This window comes from Oxyura jamaicensis, chromosome 8 (genome assembly GCF_011077185.1).
Source record: "Oxyura jamaicensis isolate SHBP4307 breed ruddy duck chromosome 8, BPBGC_Ojam_1.0, whole genome shotgun sequence".
Taxonomy (NCBI): Eukaryota; Metazoa; Chordata; class Aves; order Anseriformes; family Anatidae; genus Oxyura; species Oxyura jamaicensis.
This window is the reverse complement of record NC_048900.1, coordinates 27,447,989-27,464,161: the sequence shown is the minus strand read 5'-3', so window position 1 is coordinate 27,464,161 and position 16,173 is coordinate 27,447,989. Positions and strand designations below refer to the sequence as shown.

Below are 16,173 nucleotides of genomic sequence, written 5' to 3'. Positions count from 1 at the left end.
AGAAAGAAAGGCTCTACTCACATAAGGATATGGTAAATTGCACAGCTTGGGCTGAGCACAGAGACTGAGATGCCAAATAAAAAAGATAAATGCTGGGGAGGGGTTGGATGGGGTCTGAATTGTGACACTTCTGTGGTTTGCACAAACAAACAAAACTTGCCATAAATATTTCATGATAATCCACTAGGAGGAGGGAGCCATCATCTTGTTGGCTGGGAAAATGTAGTAAGATAACTCACGTTGCATAGCTAATTAAGGTATTTGTGGACCAGGAATAGCTGTAGGTTTTTCACTCATTTCTCATGTAGCTCAGTGTTACAATTTTTCCTCTGCACATTTCCAGTGACTTTTTTATTATTCCTCCAGTGATGTTTCAAATTTACTCTGGGTATAGTCTGTAATTTAGGTCGTTGCAGTATGACTGTGTGTACAGTACACTTGCAATCATGTCTGCAGACACTTTGGTATTAGACTGTCCTGGTAAAGAGCATGGCTGTGAGATGTAAGGCATATGGGACCTACTCTGTAATCATCAAATACACTTAATCTGTCATCTCCACGAAGCTTGTTGCATGCTTAATTTTTTGTTGTTGTTGTTTTTTTTGGGGGGGTTATATTTAAAACGATTAGACCTTTTTCTCAAAACAAGTTGTCTACTTTAATTTATAAAGGAAAAAAAAAAGAAGAGGGAGAAATGTGTAGCAGAGATTTTGTTTCATCTTTTTATATTAACATGTATTAAAAAAAAAAAAGCAGCAATCGCTCTTAAAATTAGCAATTTAATATTCCACTGCCCATCTGATTTATGGCTTACCCTTCCACGTGTGAGACTCTTTGTCATTGAGACACTTGCCATATTTTTTTTTTCTCAATTTATAGCTGTCCTTATTATATAAACCTCTAAAATTCAATCTGAGGGCAAATAATCTAGCTCATCTGCCTGGTTTAAACTTAAAAGGACACTTTCTTTATCAGGAGATCTTGCTTTCATTAATTTCATAATGGATGAAAGGAGAGAAACTTTTTGCAGCTCCTAATAGGTTTCAGGCACCATGAATTCTTTCCTGTGACAATAAATACAACACTTAATAAAAATGCAGCAAGTTTTGCTTGAGTTCAGACCGAATTGCCCACGTTCCCTAGACAGATCGATTTTCCATCTTGGGATTGTTTTCTTCTGGTGTGTTCTCAGACAAATTATCCCTAGCCTCAGCACATAAAAAAGTGAGGGGTACTGAGCTAGTCATCTTGGGGCCCTCCACCCTTGTCTCTCAGTAGCCAGAGGACAGAAATAGGTGCCTCCGGGGGGATTTTCTGTCTGTGTCATTCTCTTGTAGCTGTGGAGGACGTGAAGGAATAACTTGACTTTTAGATAGTTAGACTTAGGTGGGATGAATCCTACTATACTGTAAAAATGAAGAGCCAGAATCCCTTTCTCAAAGGTTACTTTGCAACTGGGAGGTGTAATTCACGCTGATTCTCAACAAGATGTAGCTTCCTATGAAACCAGGACCAGTTTTGACAAATGCTGCTTTCTCTGTGTGTGGGGATCCCACTGTGGCTGAGGGTATGAAGCATCTTCGTGGTGGTGTTGTCAAACAGAAGTACGTAACGCTGCATACAGGTCAAGAAGCACTGACACGATGCTGGATGGTTGCGGGAGGCCGCTCGTCAGAAGGTGTCCAAGGGCTTTGTAGCGTGACTCCTCATAGTCACAGTGGGATCTCTGATACCAAGTAGTGTAAATATGGTGAAAATGAGCCGTAAAGGCATGGGGATCTCAGAATTTGAACGTACCGCTGAACTCAGTTAGGAGTGACGGCTGGTTGGCCAGTCACCTCTCAGACACTGGGATGAAAAGATTGCTTACTCAATACAATTTTTATATTTCCCCACTTCTTTGTTGCTCTCCTTCCTAGCAAATGCTACTCTTCTGGAGATATTCTCTGTAAGGAGTGCAGTTCAGCTCCAAACACACTCTTTTCATGCTTTCCTGTTTCTTTTCAGTTTTTACATCTCCCTTCCTCTGTATCATCAACTCACTCTTCTTGTATTCATTCCCATTTCTCTTTGTTCCTTCCTTAGACAAATTCTCACATTCTCCATTCACTGAGAGTAGACATCAAACAGACAAAGAAAGCAAGCTTACCCCAAAGAGCTTGTGTTAAGTGGTACATGTTCCACTTAGAAATTGTAGCTCTGTATGGGAAATTAACTGTTCTAAAAAAGTGAAATGTTTAATGAGCTCTTTTTGTCATAACTTCCCATCGTCTCCCCATTATACATACACATCGAGTTCTACCTGTCATGGTGTTTTTAGTAATAAGAGTCAGACTGTAAATACCCTTCACTGAGACTGTCAGTCACATCACAATAAAACCTTATCTTCTCATCAAAATGTCTAAACTATCTGCTTACAATTTTATGAAGGCTTTCAAACAACTCATCTTACTGCTATATAAAGATTCAAAGCATTATAGCTGATGCCTCTCGGTACAGGCAGTCATTTGGCTAGTGCCATCTAAGTGGAAAATATTCACAAACCAGCATGGAATGGGCAGGGAGTAATTGGCTTAGGGTTAAGGCACGGGAGGACCATCAGCCCTCCAGAGGGGGATACACGCCAGGTGCCTGGTCCCATATAAAGCGGGGCTGGACCTGAGCCCACCCAGGTCTAGGAACCACAAGGGCTGCCTGACCCTTCTTCCCCGTTTAAGAAGCTGTGTTTGGAAGAGCTCTGTTTTAATTCTGGCTTTAATTGTACAGTGCCATTGGCAGGTCTGATTGTTCAGGTCTCATGTCAGAGGAGGAGTGCCTGCAGTCATCTGGAAGGCATGGGCAGCCCCTGTCTGCAGCAGCTCACGCAGGAAGTTTGTCCCTGGATTAATTACATTCCAAAATGTCTGGCAATAAAGCAGTTCAAGCAGCTCTCCAGATCACTCTGACCATCCTCCAAAAACATAATTCTTTCCATGACAGTTGGTGTGGAGAAAAGCTTGATAACTGTGTCTTTTCCATACGTTTGCATTAGTGGCTTTACAGGAACAGCTTGCAGCTTGGTGACATTCTTCAGCCATTAACTTGAGCCTCTGCTGTCAGCGTTAGGCTTTCAGGATCCACTTTTCCACTTCTCTTACAGGAGAAGAAAGAGATTGCACAGACCAGTCTCTGGCCATCTGTGTCTACAAAGCCTTCCATTTCTACCTCTCTTTGCTGAGAGACTCCTGTGCTCATATACCCTGCCTCAGTTCCATTCAATCCAACCCCTTGTAGGAGGCTTCACATTGCAATGTGGGGCATGCAGTTTTAACAGGTACAGCAAGTTGTGGCAAAGTTTGAAAATACATTAGTTTGTTATGTTAATGTTTTTTTTTTGTTTTTTTTTTTTTTGGCAGGAGTTTATTTGATGATTTGGAGGGCATTTGCTGGTTTTGTAGATAGAAGTGGATATACATACATACCCATAGAGTAGTCATTGCATTAACTGCTCTGATTTTGTGCAGAACTGGGAACATCCTGCAAGTTTTCCTTTTGTTTTAACACCAATATCTCAAGGTGGAAACCTGGCCGAGGCTGCCCCTGAAGCTGAGCCAGCTACAGCAAGCTGTTGGCCAATTCTTTTCCTGCTCAGACAGCTTTCTTCATGCTGAAATGAAATATGATGCACGCTGGCCATTGCCACTGTATCAGCTGAAATGTTTTAATATTCCCCTTCATTTCCAGTTTAATGTAGAATGGAAAAATATGTTTCATTTTAATATCTTTGCATTGCATCTGCTGCATACAATAAATTGCATGTTTTTGCGAAGGTACCAAAATCTCAAGCCAGGCTCAAGTTTCTGGAGGATAGATGTCAGGGCCTGCTAGTTTCTAGTAAAAGTAAGGTACAACGGCTTGCAGTTCATGTCAATGTTGTAAACAGCTCAGTGATTTTTTTCAGTGACACAGTGATGTTTCTGGACTCGAAGCATTTCTTTTCAATATGCTGAGCCCACTGCATGTGTTTTGGAGAGGATGTGGAGGAGATGTCCTTGTGGCTGGCACCTTGCATCAGCACCCTCAGTGCTCTGGGACTTAAATTGTCCTGGGTGCTGGGGTGGCTGCAAGCAGCATGGTCTGGCTCCAGGCAGGAGTCACCCTTCTGGACTCTTGATTTATTAGAGCCTGTTAGAGCAAACAAGGAACTGAAACGTTTTCCATACTATCTTCTTATGAGTAAATACCCAAGGTATGCAGGGAATTCAGAATTAAGTTCCCTTCAAATGAGAAGAGAAAATAAGTGAGTATGCATGTGTTTTGATCATATGAAGAGATCCTTAATTTGAAGGAGGCTATCAAGTAGCAGTGAAACAGTTCTTCGGTGTATTGTCCTTAATGAGGAAGGAACTGCACACTTCTTTGTCAAGATATCATGTTGCTCCATTAATCCAGCAGTACTTTTATGGGAAAACGATGTCTCTGCTGGATATTTTCAGTGTGCCTCAACCTGCTAGCTGTGGTTTGACTGATGATTGGTTTATTCATGGTTCTGCTGTGCTTCTTCGTTATAGTTCTAACTGTTTTTTTAAGAAAGAATTATAGCTAATTAGCAAGCTGCTTGCAGCTCATGGAGCTCATGGTAATATCAGGATTCCTTCTGTATAAGGTTGTGCAAATAACTGAAGCTTTGCAGAGCTAAAACAATGGTTTGAGCCATCGGAAAAAATATTTGATGTAGACAAAATACATACATTTTGAACTAAAATTAAAAAGCTTCAGGTTTGATATTAACCCTCTGACTTGTCATTAAATTTTCCATTCCCCCCAACTTTTCCAAGGGATTAGGAACGCAGAGAAGCAGCGTGGCTGGATGATCCCTGGATGAGCCCTCTTTTGTGTACAGGGCCAAGTCCTAGGGCTCTTACCCTGACTGCAGGAAAACAAGTGTAAATCCCTCTGCTGTCTTAAAAGACTTGAATAGCTAATAGCCAACTCAAAGGTTAATTACTAATTGCTAGTTAATTACTATATTTAGTATCCTACATACTCTTTTTAGCTTGCTGAGATCTGTATCAGAGTGCAAGTTAATTACTGTGTCTATTTTTCATGTTTTTTGAGCACCATCTCTGTGTAACTCTCTGAAATTTCAGAACTGCGTTTTGTGAGACCCTGCTTTTGTCATCTCACTTGCAAAAGTACAGCAATATTAAGCAGGTTTTCTCCTGCTGTAAGTTAGTGTTGATCCATTGCCTTTGGTGAAACCAGGCCAAGTACCAGAAGCTGGCTATTCTGGCTCTTACATAGATAGGACTGAACCAAGTAAGGTGCTTCTCAGTCTTAGGAGACCCATATGCCTGTCTTAGATTTTTCTTTTAAAATCCAAACTTTCACACTGCTTAGAAAACATTTTTCAGAGTAGTTGGCAATCAGAGGGAATACCACAGTGGAGGTGGATCATTTTCGGTTCAGGTTTATGAAAGCTGCAGTTTATTTACCTCTTATCAGTGCCTTTTCCCAGCTCTTGGATTAGATGTTTTTCTTTACCTAACAGTGAAAAGCATCACAAGGAATTTCATTACTGGCTGGAGTGGTTTAAAAAGCTTGCTGCTTTAAGAAGCCATATTTACATATTTCATGTTTAAGAGATTTACATTATGTCTCAAATGCCTATATAGAAAGATGGAGCTTTCATTACAGGTTTAACGTCACCAAGATACAAGGATTAATTCTGTTTCCTCCGCCTTGGTCTATGCTGCCAGTCGCAAACCACTCATGTTCCTGGCTGACGAAGCTGTAGGGGCGTTCTCATGTTCAAGGAGATGTGTTTGTGAATAATTAAGGAAGCTTTTACATCACTCTCTGGCAAAACCCACAGACGGCAATTCTACAGAATGATCAAGGCCTGGAGCATCTTCTCAGGCTTCTGGTTGTTCAGTGTTGTGCCCTGAAGGAGGAGGGAGCGGGTTGTTAACTCGAATCATTAAAGTTAAGCTCTTTGAGTTGAAAAGCCCAACCGGAGGAAGGCTCAGAGGCCAAATTCTGCCCACAGTAGATGCCTTGCAATCTCACCAGGGTTGCTGGTGAAGGCGGTTCAACGTTCTGGCAGACACAGGTATTTCACCCTCAGGAGGTGTCTCCTCAGCAGCGTGCGAGGCAGGCCGCAAGCTGAGGGAAGAGTGGCATGATAATTGGGCACTCAGGGGTGCGCCAGGATGTGTTGGGCAAATGTTTTCTGCTAAGTCGTCGTCAGCAGCACAGGTGGGAATTTCTAATGGCCCGCTGATTGCTGCTCACACATCCACTCCTCCACTCAGTGTGGAGCCACAGTTGTTTCCCTGCTGATTCCCCAGAACCATTGGGGTGGCTGGGGGCTGCGGTGATGGCACAATCTGCTCCTTTTCAGGGTCGTTGGTGAGAGTGGGGGCCAGAGGGGAAACATTCTAGGCTGTTCCTGAGACTTCTTAGCTTGTTTTAAATTTCTATGAAGCTACTCAGTCATCTAAGATTCTATTTTCAGTAATTTGCTGTTGTGTTTGTTTCTTAAGAAATTAAAATCTCAAACACTTCTGTAAGTGTTGTCTGAAATGTAGCATTCTGAGGACACTTGAGTCATTATTGATGTTAAATATGTAGATGGATATAGATACATATGTATGTGTGGGCACATGCACAGTAGACATGCATTTTACACATACATACAAACAGAATTTAAACATCACTTGAATTGACTTACGTAAGTAATTTTTAAAATTGCTATGGAAAGGAAACTTGCATCTTAAATATATTTACATTTATTTTTCTCCAAGTTAAGAGGAAGATGTGTTTTTCCAAAAATATCTGATTTTAGAGCTCTTGTTGTCCAAAACTGTTTTGCTTTTTTTCCCTCTGAGTATGTTAAGTCCTTCCTTTCACTAAGCCACTGACAAGTTCCAATGACATAAGCAGGATCAGACCTCACTGTGTATGCTTATTGCTGAATTAATAAACATCTGAACAAGTAAATAGTTATGATGCAAGCACTGACGTTGTTGTATGCACCAGAAGACTAGATTTAGCACGGATAAAGTGTATGTTTGCCTGGTTGCCTCCATATCCTAGCAGAATTAAAACTCACCATTTTGACTGTGATTCCATATCTGTACTCGCTACAAGATTGAAAGGGTTTTCATTTCAATAGTGAAGTCAATAATTATGGAGGTTATCATTTTCATGCTCAGAAATTCATGTCATTTTCATAAATCATTCATTTCATTTCATAAATCATGCTTTACAGCTGGAGAATGGAAACTTATTGCTGGACATTGATGAAAATCTTGTTTCAGTCACTCAGGTAAGGTCATGGCACTAAAAATGTTTTAAGGAAATATAGATAAAATCAGCTATAGGAATAGTGTAATTTGAAAATGTTCGGCTTGGGATTAACTTCACTAGGACATAGCTAATATCAGATGTGAATAATTCACAAAAATTCAGTGGGTGCACTCAGTTCTGTAGTGACACTGAAATTACCAAAGTAAAAGATGGTGGCCAGAATCTCATAAGCTGGAAGTGGATAAAACTGTGTTTGTGTCACATGGGTTGTGTGCATTTATATGGGCTGGGAATTGGATTGTAGAAGCAAGCTAGACGCAGAATCCGGATCTGAACCATGTGAGACTTTAAAATCCCACCTCCAAGTGCTGCTGCTTAAGGTTGTCTCTAGTAAGTAAATTAGCTCCTGTTGCATATAAAGTAGCTATTTGGTGAGACATAATCCCCCTGTAAATATATTCATTTTCCTTGGGGAATATTGTGAACAAGGATTTATCTTAGTTCAATAAATACCTAAGTCAGCTTTGATATCACTCTGTTCAGCTGCCTGTTTAGAAATCCATCCGCAGAGTTTCTTCCAAGAGCTTTAACAGAATTATTTCTGTGAAGAATTTCCCAAGATCCATCACCTTGGAGCACTTTGGGAAGTATTATTGTTCTATTTCACAGAAGTATTGGGGCAGAGAGATCTGAGTTGCCTCCTTCTGAGTACATACCATAAAATCCTGAGTTCAGAAGTATATTTGCAATCCATTTTCAGAATTGATGCGAAATGCACAGTATTTTTCCCCAAAAGACCTGTAACTTATGGTCTGTGTAACCACATGTGCCCTGCACTTTCTCACCCTCTCTGATCAGCTCTCCTGCTCCCTGACCCGGAGTGGAAACCCTGCAGGAGCCTTTGCTTGTGGCCTCCTCAGAAGGACAGAGGCTATTTCGTAGCGAGTCAAGAGAAGAGGGTACTGGGGACAGCTCTGTAAAAAGCTTCCTTATGCAGGAAAAGAGCAGCTTTAGGACTGCTGCTGAACAAGTGATTTGGAGAGATGAGAAGAAAGTGACCTCTTCTGTGATGCGGTGTCACTTAGTATCTCTTGAATCCGTAAAGCCTACAGGAGGCTTGAAGTGATTTCGGAAGGAACGCTGCTGTTGTCATTATTCCAACTTGTCTGGGCATTTTCACAATGCTTGCCTAGTGTATGCACTCTGCAGAAGTGACTTATGGGCATTTTTTGGTTTTGCACAAGTTACTTTAAGCCGTATTTTAATCATACACTCTAGAATTGTTGTGCCCTGAAGAAAATGTAGATTTTCTTCTCTTTTCCTCCTTCCATTTCCACACAGATACTTCCAGGGATATATAGGCCCATAAGAAGAAAATATATTGTCATATCACTAAAGCAATGTGATCTATTTAATATATGGCATGAGGTGAGAAAACATGAAATAATTCATCCCTAGGTACGTTGTTAGACACAAAGTTGAGAATCATCCAAGCTGCTCTACAATTTCCAGGTGAAGGTGATTGCAGCATTGCTTTTGTAAATGGGAATAGAGATGGGATTGCAAAAATGTATAAACCTTTGAAATTATTACCTTTTGAATGATAGTCTAATTTCTTGAAAGATCATTTATAATAGAAAATGGGGAGGAAAAAAATCTTTGGGTGCTTTTTCCTCTTAGGCTCTAAAGCTGTTAGGACTGATGAGCCAGCATGGTGGTGAGTGGGAGGCCTAACATCAACTAAGTTTGCAGATCAAGACAGCTGAATTTCAGGCCTGTATGTGATTAGCATGTAAAGTTCGTGTGCCTAAGTTGAGTTGTAATTCAATGTCCTGAGTTAAGCTGTGCATTAAATCCCGTTCATACCAAGAATTCTGGCTTCCCATATATGTGGGTATGACTTAGTAGAATTCAGGGGAGGTGGAAAGCCTGTAAGCTGAAGAAAGACAGTGGAGAAGTAGTCCTTGAGCTGCCAGCACAGCTTTCCTACCTAGCCACGCTGGTAAGGAGGGTGGATGGATTTTAGATTTCCTGCAGAGTTCTGAGGGATCCGTGCTTTAGTGGCAGGTGGAGAGCAGCCCTGAGAGAGAGCACCCAGCCGGAGGGGACATCATTCCTGGGTGTGCTACTGCTCCTGCTGCCTTCCACCCAGATCTATATGTGGGCATGCACAGACCCTGTGGTTGTTCCTGTCCCTTTGGTTCAGCCACGAGCTGCTTCTAATTGTACAAATTGGCCACACTCTGTAGCTGTCCCTGTAGTGGAAAACCCCATTACCTTAATCAGCAAAGTTTGTTAAAATAACAGCTAGAAGGAGGAGTGCTGGAGTCAGGCTGTCCTGAAATGGACCCTTGGAAAGTGAAACATCCCTATAGGGGTCCTTCAGATTATTATATGAACCTTAATTAATATCTCGCTCTAATTTGTAGTTAGAATATGAGGTCCTTTCTCCCAGTAGTTTGGCAGGGTGGTGAGGTAACGTGTGGAAGAGAGCAATTTTATTCCAGAGCATGTGAAGGAGATTTGATTATGAAACCACTCAAGGTGCTCCTCATTATCAAAGTGCTTTTTCCCTACTGGTCCAGTTGCGTGAGACCTGTATGGGTGACCTAATTTGAGATCAAACTGAAGGATGCCCTTAGAAAACATTCCCAACATAAGATAAATGTAGAGTTACAAACTTAAAATAACCCAGTTATGCATCCTCCTTCAAGTCCACTTATCCAGGTCACACCTGTCCCATGGGCAAGGGGAAACCAGGCAGTATTTTAAAAGTCCTTCCCTTCTGTATCCTTCTGTCACTGCCACAGTTTTCTACTGGGTTTTAAGACCTTGAACTGGGAATTTAGAAAAGGTGCCAGGGAAAAAGGTCAGGCTGTAAATCACGCTTGGTGTTTACTGATGTTAAGGGCAGAGCAATAATGCATCTAGTCCCATTCGGAATAGTTTTTTCACGCTTCATTCACTTTTTAGGGGGGAGAATTCCCCACAGGATCATTTTATAGGGTCGGTTGCCACCTATTTAGGTCCATCGGCAATACCAAAATCCCACAGCTTGAGCTCATGTGCTTCCTCTATATGGGACTGGGCATTTGAAGCCTACATGGCTTTTTTATTATTATTTATTTATATTGATAGCTGTAACTAGCTAACTTTACAAGTTATTACTAATTAACTTGTACTTTCTTCTCTTCTAGAGATAAATAGAAATGTTATTTTATCTTTACAGGCTGTTACCCAACTAGAGCTTTTTGGGGACATGTCCACTCCTCCTGATGTAACCTCTCCCCCGGTAAGTAACCAGGGAAACTGAATGGTGTCTTTTTCTGCATCCTATTTTCAGCACATTTATTGAGCACATTTACAATTCAGGTCATTGGCCCTTGCAGTAGGGAGGATTTCAAAGTAGTTCTTACGTTGTGAGAAAATAAAAGTGAAGCAAATTGAATGTGGAATCACTGCTTCTTGAAGAAGTGCAAAAATATCTTCAATTTTTATTTATCTGATATAGGGCTAGGTGTCACATAAGATATAATCTGAACTGCAGATCTCCTTCCCTGGTGTTTATCAGAGCTGCATGCTTCACTGCTCTCTGTCTTGAACTCCCTGTCTCTCCACTGCACTGCAGGAAGATCCAGTTACAGCCTTATATATCACGTCTCCGTGGTTCCAGCAAGCACACATCCCAGAACCGCTGTTAAAGGAAGGAAGACAAAAGAGTGGAGAGAGGCAGGGCTGAATGTGTTTTCAGTGGAAAGAAGATTTTTTTCTCACCGGGCTTTTCTGCATCATATGAAAACAGTCATTTTCCCATTATGTATTTGAACCATACTTTAGGCTGTAAGGAATATGAATATTCAGAGAAAATTGAGGTGCTGGGAAGTCACCAGCCTCAGATCTCCAAGGTATTTGGGGCTATGTCCGGGACTAGATTTTCAAAGTCCTGTCTCCTCATCCATAGCTTGCTCAATTATATTATGTTTCTACTGTAATGTAGACTTATGGATTTGGTCCTGTCGGTTAATTGGAAGCAATATTTATTCACCTTTCCATAAATCTTGCAGATATTTCATTTGTCTTTACTATTTTTTTTACATTAATGCCTAAGTCTCTAGCTTACAGTGGTTGTCACCTAACACCTAGAAGCACAAGTCTGTATGTTCTGGAGAGAAAAATCTTGTCGATATTTGCATGAAATATAGTTCAGGGAACTTCTGTTTTTATTTTTCCTCTGGTACAAAGTCTGTCATTTTCTTCTTTTCCTGTCTCCAGCATATTCTAACACTCTTTATTTCTACTGCTTCTCTCCTTCTGCGTCTCCACTCTTTCTTCTTTCTCTTTTATTCTCTGCAAAACTGTGAGCTACAGAGAATGTTTAGCATTCACAGCAAAGTATGTGCTACAGAAGCTGCAGCTGACATGTCACTGTTGTATTTTATTCCTGCCTTATTGCAGACTCCTGCTACTCCAGGTGATGCCTTTATCCCATCTTCATCCCAGTCACTTCCTGCTAGTACAGACATGTTTGGTTCTGTACCTTTCAGCACTGCTGCCGTACCCTCAGGTAAGAAATCTACTGGAAATATGCGTTTGACTCAAATTTGGTCATCAGTTCTCAGATCAGGCTTGCATTTTAGTATTTGTCATTAATTCAGTGCAGTGGAAGTGGAAAGGATTTTGAGGACAGTGCTGCAGGGCGAGGCAAAACAAGTCATTAACAAGCTGAGAATACATTATTTAGAATTTACCAACATTATTAAAAGCAAAACCCAAAAACTTCACTGGAAGTTCAACCGTAGTTCAGCCATCTGGATAACATACCTTCTAGGTACAGTAGCAAGAGAGAAAAAAGCAGTTAGTTTAGCTTTGGTTTCTTTGCAATTGCAATGAGTTTCCTGTGCTGTCTTCAGTAAATAGAGGATGAAACATGAAGAATTTGATTACATTTCAAAAATATTCCACTTAGTCGAATGCTGATTATTTCCTCTAGACTTTTCTGCGTTCCTCAAAGTGCTCAGAATTCAAAAACGATGCGACATTCTGCACGGCCATGCGAGGAACGTGGTTTTAACTGATGATCTCTCCTTGGGATACTCAGAGCACTGCTAGAATAGGGCTCTCAGCTCCACTTGGGAGGAAAAAGAAGGAGGAGTGCCTTGAATCATTCAACAGTGACTTTCTAATTGGTTAACTCCTTGTCTGATGTGGAATCAGATTAGCCACTGCATCTCAGAAAGGTTACTCAGATGGTGAAGTGTTCAGGGATAATGTCAAATGAAAACCCTCACTGCTTCCACGAGGTTACAGTAGGTGCAAGATACAAGGGCACCTGGAAAATACATCATAGCCACCCATTAAAATGTTTCAAAGTTACTGTTCCTTTCATCACTCATCATTTTAATCACACAAAGCTAACTTTCTCTTTTTCTTGGGGCTCTCCAGAGCCCCAAGGAAGGGAACTGCCAGGTGGCTGCTGATGAGGTCCGTGCAGATAAGTATTCACAGACACACGAGGTAGTAGCTGAGGAAGAAGAGAAGAGTGTTCTGGTCAGAGAAGGAGTATTGCCAGTACACACCAGCTCCTGTTTTTTGATACAAGTATTTGTTTATTGATATGAATTCAACCACGCCTTCCAGTTTTCTTTTTAAGTGTGCTGAAGCTCTGAGATCACTAATGTAGCTGCATATTTCTGATTTACTGTTTGTTTGTTTTTTGCATGCTCTTGACATTATCATACTTTTTTTTCCTGCTTTCTTTATTCTTTGAAGGTTATGTTGCCATGGGAGCTGTTCTGCCCTCATTCTGGGGACAGCAACCACTTGTTCAACAGCAGTTGGCCATGGGTGCTCAGCCTCCAGTTGCTCAGGTGATGCAGGGAGGACAGCCGATAGCGTGGGGCCAGCCGGGTATTTTTCCTCCTACTCAGCAACCGTGGCCATCTGTAGCTGGTCAGTTCCAACCAACTGCCTTCATGCCAACACAAACTGTTTTGCCTTTACAAGCAGCCATGTTTCAAGGTACCATTGCTCCTATAGCTACTGTTCCACCCACAAGTGATTCCAACAGATCAAGTCCACAGACAGACAGGCCCAGACAGAAAATGGGAAAAGAAATGTTTAAAGATTTCCAGATGGCTCAGCCTCCACCAGTGCCATCAAGAAAACCAGATCAGCCTTCCCTCAGTTGTACCTCAGAGGCCTTCTCAAGTTACTTTAACAAAGTTGGGATGGCACAGGAAGCAGATGATTGTGATGACTTTGACATCTCTCAGTTAAATTTGACTCCTGTGACTTCCACAACACCATCAACAAACTCACGTGAGTACTCATATCTTTTCTACCATAACTTCCCTCAAATGTGGCTGCTCCTCAAAACGTTTCACTTTTCATACAGTAAATTGCAACACAAATCTGGACTGAGAACCTTTATGCATGGTCTGGCTTATTAAATGTGTTCCAGCCATAAAGAAAAGTGTTATAGGGACCATTGAAATCGACAGCCCCAATAGTTGCAGTCCGAAATTTAAGTGCTTATATGACAGTAATATATGTTTTGTGCTAGGGACACGCAAGGTTGTTGGAAAATGCCTATAACTTTCAACCTTACAAAGGGTTTCTCTCATGTCCCATTCATGCCATACTTGTTACAAGTTAGGGGACGGGTATTTATTCTAATAGCTTGATGTACTGAACATGTGGGGAAATTCATTGACTTGCTTCATTGCTTTCAAAATGAGCTTACTGTGGTCAGAGCATGCAGACGGGGGTTTTGCAGATTTCTGAAAAGGAATTCATGAGGCAGATTTACCAGAGGCCACTCAGAGACCTTATGTTTTGCTTACCTGCCATAGGGCAGGCAACTCATGCATTCTTAATATAAGGTTGTGATGTCTCCCTGGTTCCTAAAGACATAAGCCAGATGCAGCCAAACTTAGTTTGGAAATCACTGAATGAAATCAAACTTACGGAACTGATAGTGACTTCTGTTTAAATTTACCTCACAGCTTTTTGCTAAAAGCAGTTTTCAAGGGTAATATAAGTTGAGGGCTCTAAAGCATGAGCAAATTATGTGCTGCTGTGTCCCTCTGAACAAATTAACAGATATATATTCTGTGGTTGTTACCTTGATCTTTGTTTAGCTCCAACCCCTGCACCCAGACAGAGTTCTCCATCAAAATCATCAGCATCTCATACCAGCGACCCTGCTGCAGATGACCTCTTTGAAGAGGGATTTGAAAGCCCAAGCAAAAGTGAGGAGCAGGAGGCTGTGAGTAGCAACAAGGCTTCTAAATACTGATCACTTCTTAGCTAGAAAAGAGAGAGAAGTTACTTAAATGTCGTTCGGTAGTCTGAGAAATAACTATTCTAATAGGACAAGGTGAAATTTAAGGGGGAGCTGCAGACAGAACTCCCTTGCAGGTTTGATTTTGATAGCTGACAACATCAGCATGGTATTTATGCTGATACAGCCTAATACTGCATGTGAGGAACCAAACTCAGAATTCATATGTAAAACTGTAAATGTTAACTGTGTACAATGCCCTTTTTAGCATGCCAGTATTCACTTACTGATGGTAAGGGAGTCCAATGATGTACATGCTGAGGATGCAGAAAGAGATATGAGAGGTTGTGTGTTAAAAGATGATGGTTGATGTTGTCTTGCACCTTCTGGCCATCCCAGTTGCTTGCCTCGTTGCATTCCTCAATGTTCTGGCCCTTGCTATTTCTTTGCCTTAGACTCAGTGAACCAAAGCAAGAAATGGTATCAAAAAGAGGTGACTTTAAATCACAAGGTATCTTAGGCAGATAAGAGCCTAAGTGAACCAAAGGCAAGAAGGAGTCTGTACAAATAAGGACCGAAAGGTACAAAATGACACAAGTTTGGACTCCTTCTGATTCATGTAGATTCACTGTTTTTCAGGGCCTTTTGCAGTTCTGATTTATCTAATCCAGTACCTTTGAAGTCTGTGGCATCTCCTGCATGGACTTCAACAGGTACTGGTATAGTCCTTTCCTGCCTGCATCAGCTACAGAAAAGCATGATGGCTTTTGAGAACATGTCAATGATGAAGTCTCACCTTCTGGTTTTCATGAGATAGGATGTACTTGTTATGCCCACAGCATGAAAATAACCTCGTGTTGATTTTTCACTTTCTATTGTTGAGAAAAAAAGGTGTTATGTTCTTGTATTCTAGCCTGATGGGTCTCAGGCCTCATCCAACAGTGATCCATTTGGTGAGCCAACTGGTGATACTATAAGTCCACAGGTCGGTAGCTAGATAGCGCAGGTTGGGGTAGGTATCTGTCCTTTTTTTCTCTACACCTTGAGGTGCTCACTTATTCTTCCACCAGTGCCTACCATTGCTTTCATGGATGCATGGTTTGCTTTTCCTTTTCATCTCTTCCTTTTTTCCTCTCCATTATCCACGGTGTATTCCTCATGCTCAGTGGTTTGCATGGCTTTTGCCATTCACTAAGTGTTGCAACTTATGCAAATATTTGTTTCAGCTGCCTGCATGCTTTACAGAAATGTAGACTTATTTTACTTTGTGTTCAAATTCTAAGGGGAAATAGGAAATTTGAGCCATTACTAACATTATATTATGCAGAACATTTTTTTTATTAAACCCAATCTGGCCTTTAGGCAGATGTAACATATTAAGTGGAATAAGACATCTTACCCATAGACATAACAAACATTACGTTAAATTATGTAATGATACATGAACACCTCTACTCTAAATCAATGTGTAAATCAGCAGAAGAAACAAATGTATTATCTGCATGTAAAAATTATTGAAATGGGTTTGTGTATTTTTATCTCCAACTGCAAATTAAAAACATCTGAAAGTTATGATCATTCATATTAGCATTGGCATACTG

At 41.0% G+C, this 16,173-nt stretch overlaps 1 protein-coding gene across 21 annotated transcripts in view; it reads left to right on the top strand.

Moving 5' to 3' along the window:
• DAB1 (DAB adaptor protein 1) overlaps positions 1-16,173 on the top strand; it is a 408,602-nt gene that overhangs the window by 380,620 nt on the left and 11,809 nt on the right. For 10 of the 21 annotated variants that reach the window (XM_035333021.1, XM_035333025.1, XM_035333027.1 and 7 more), the window contains 6 exons: positions 7,253-7,309; positions 10,520-10,582; positions 11,746-11,854; positions 13,060-13,608; positions 14,430-14,557; positions 15,486-15,557. In XM_035333021.1, the coding sequence (XP_035188912.1) occupies positions 7,253-7,309; positions 10,520-10,582; positions 11,746-11,854; positions 13,060-13,608; positions 14,430-14,557; positions 15,486-15,557 (978 nt within the window). Of the gene's footprint in view, positions 1-7,252; positions 7,310-10,519; positions 10,583-11,745; positions 11,855-13,059; positions 13,609-14,429; positions 14,558-15,485; positions 15,585-16,173 lie in introns of all 21 variants that reach the window. The other 11 variants (XR_004752815.1, XR_004752814.1, XM_035333028.1 and 8 more) reach the window with 4 other exon arrangements.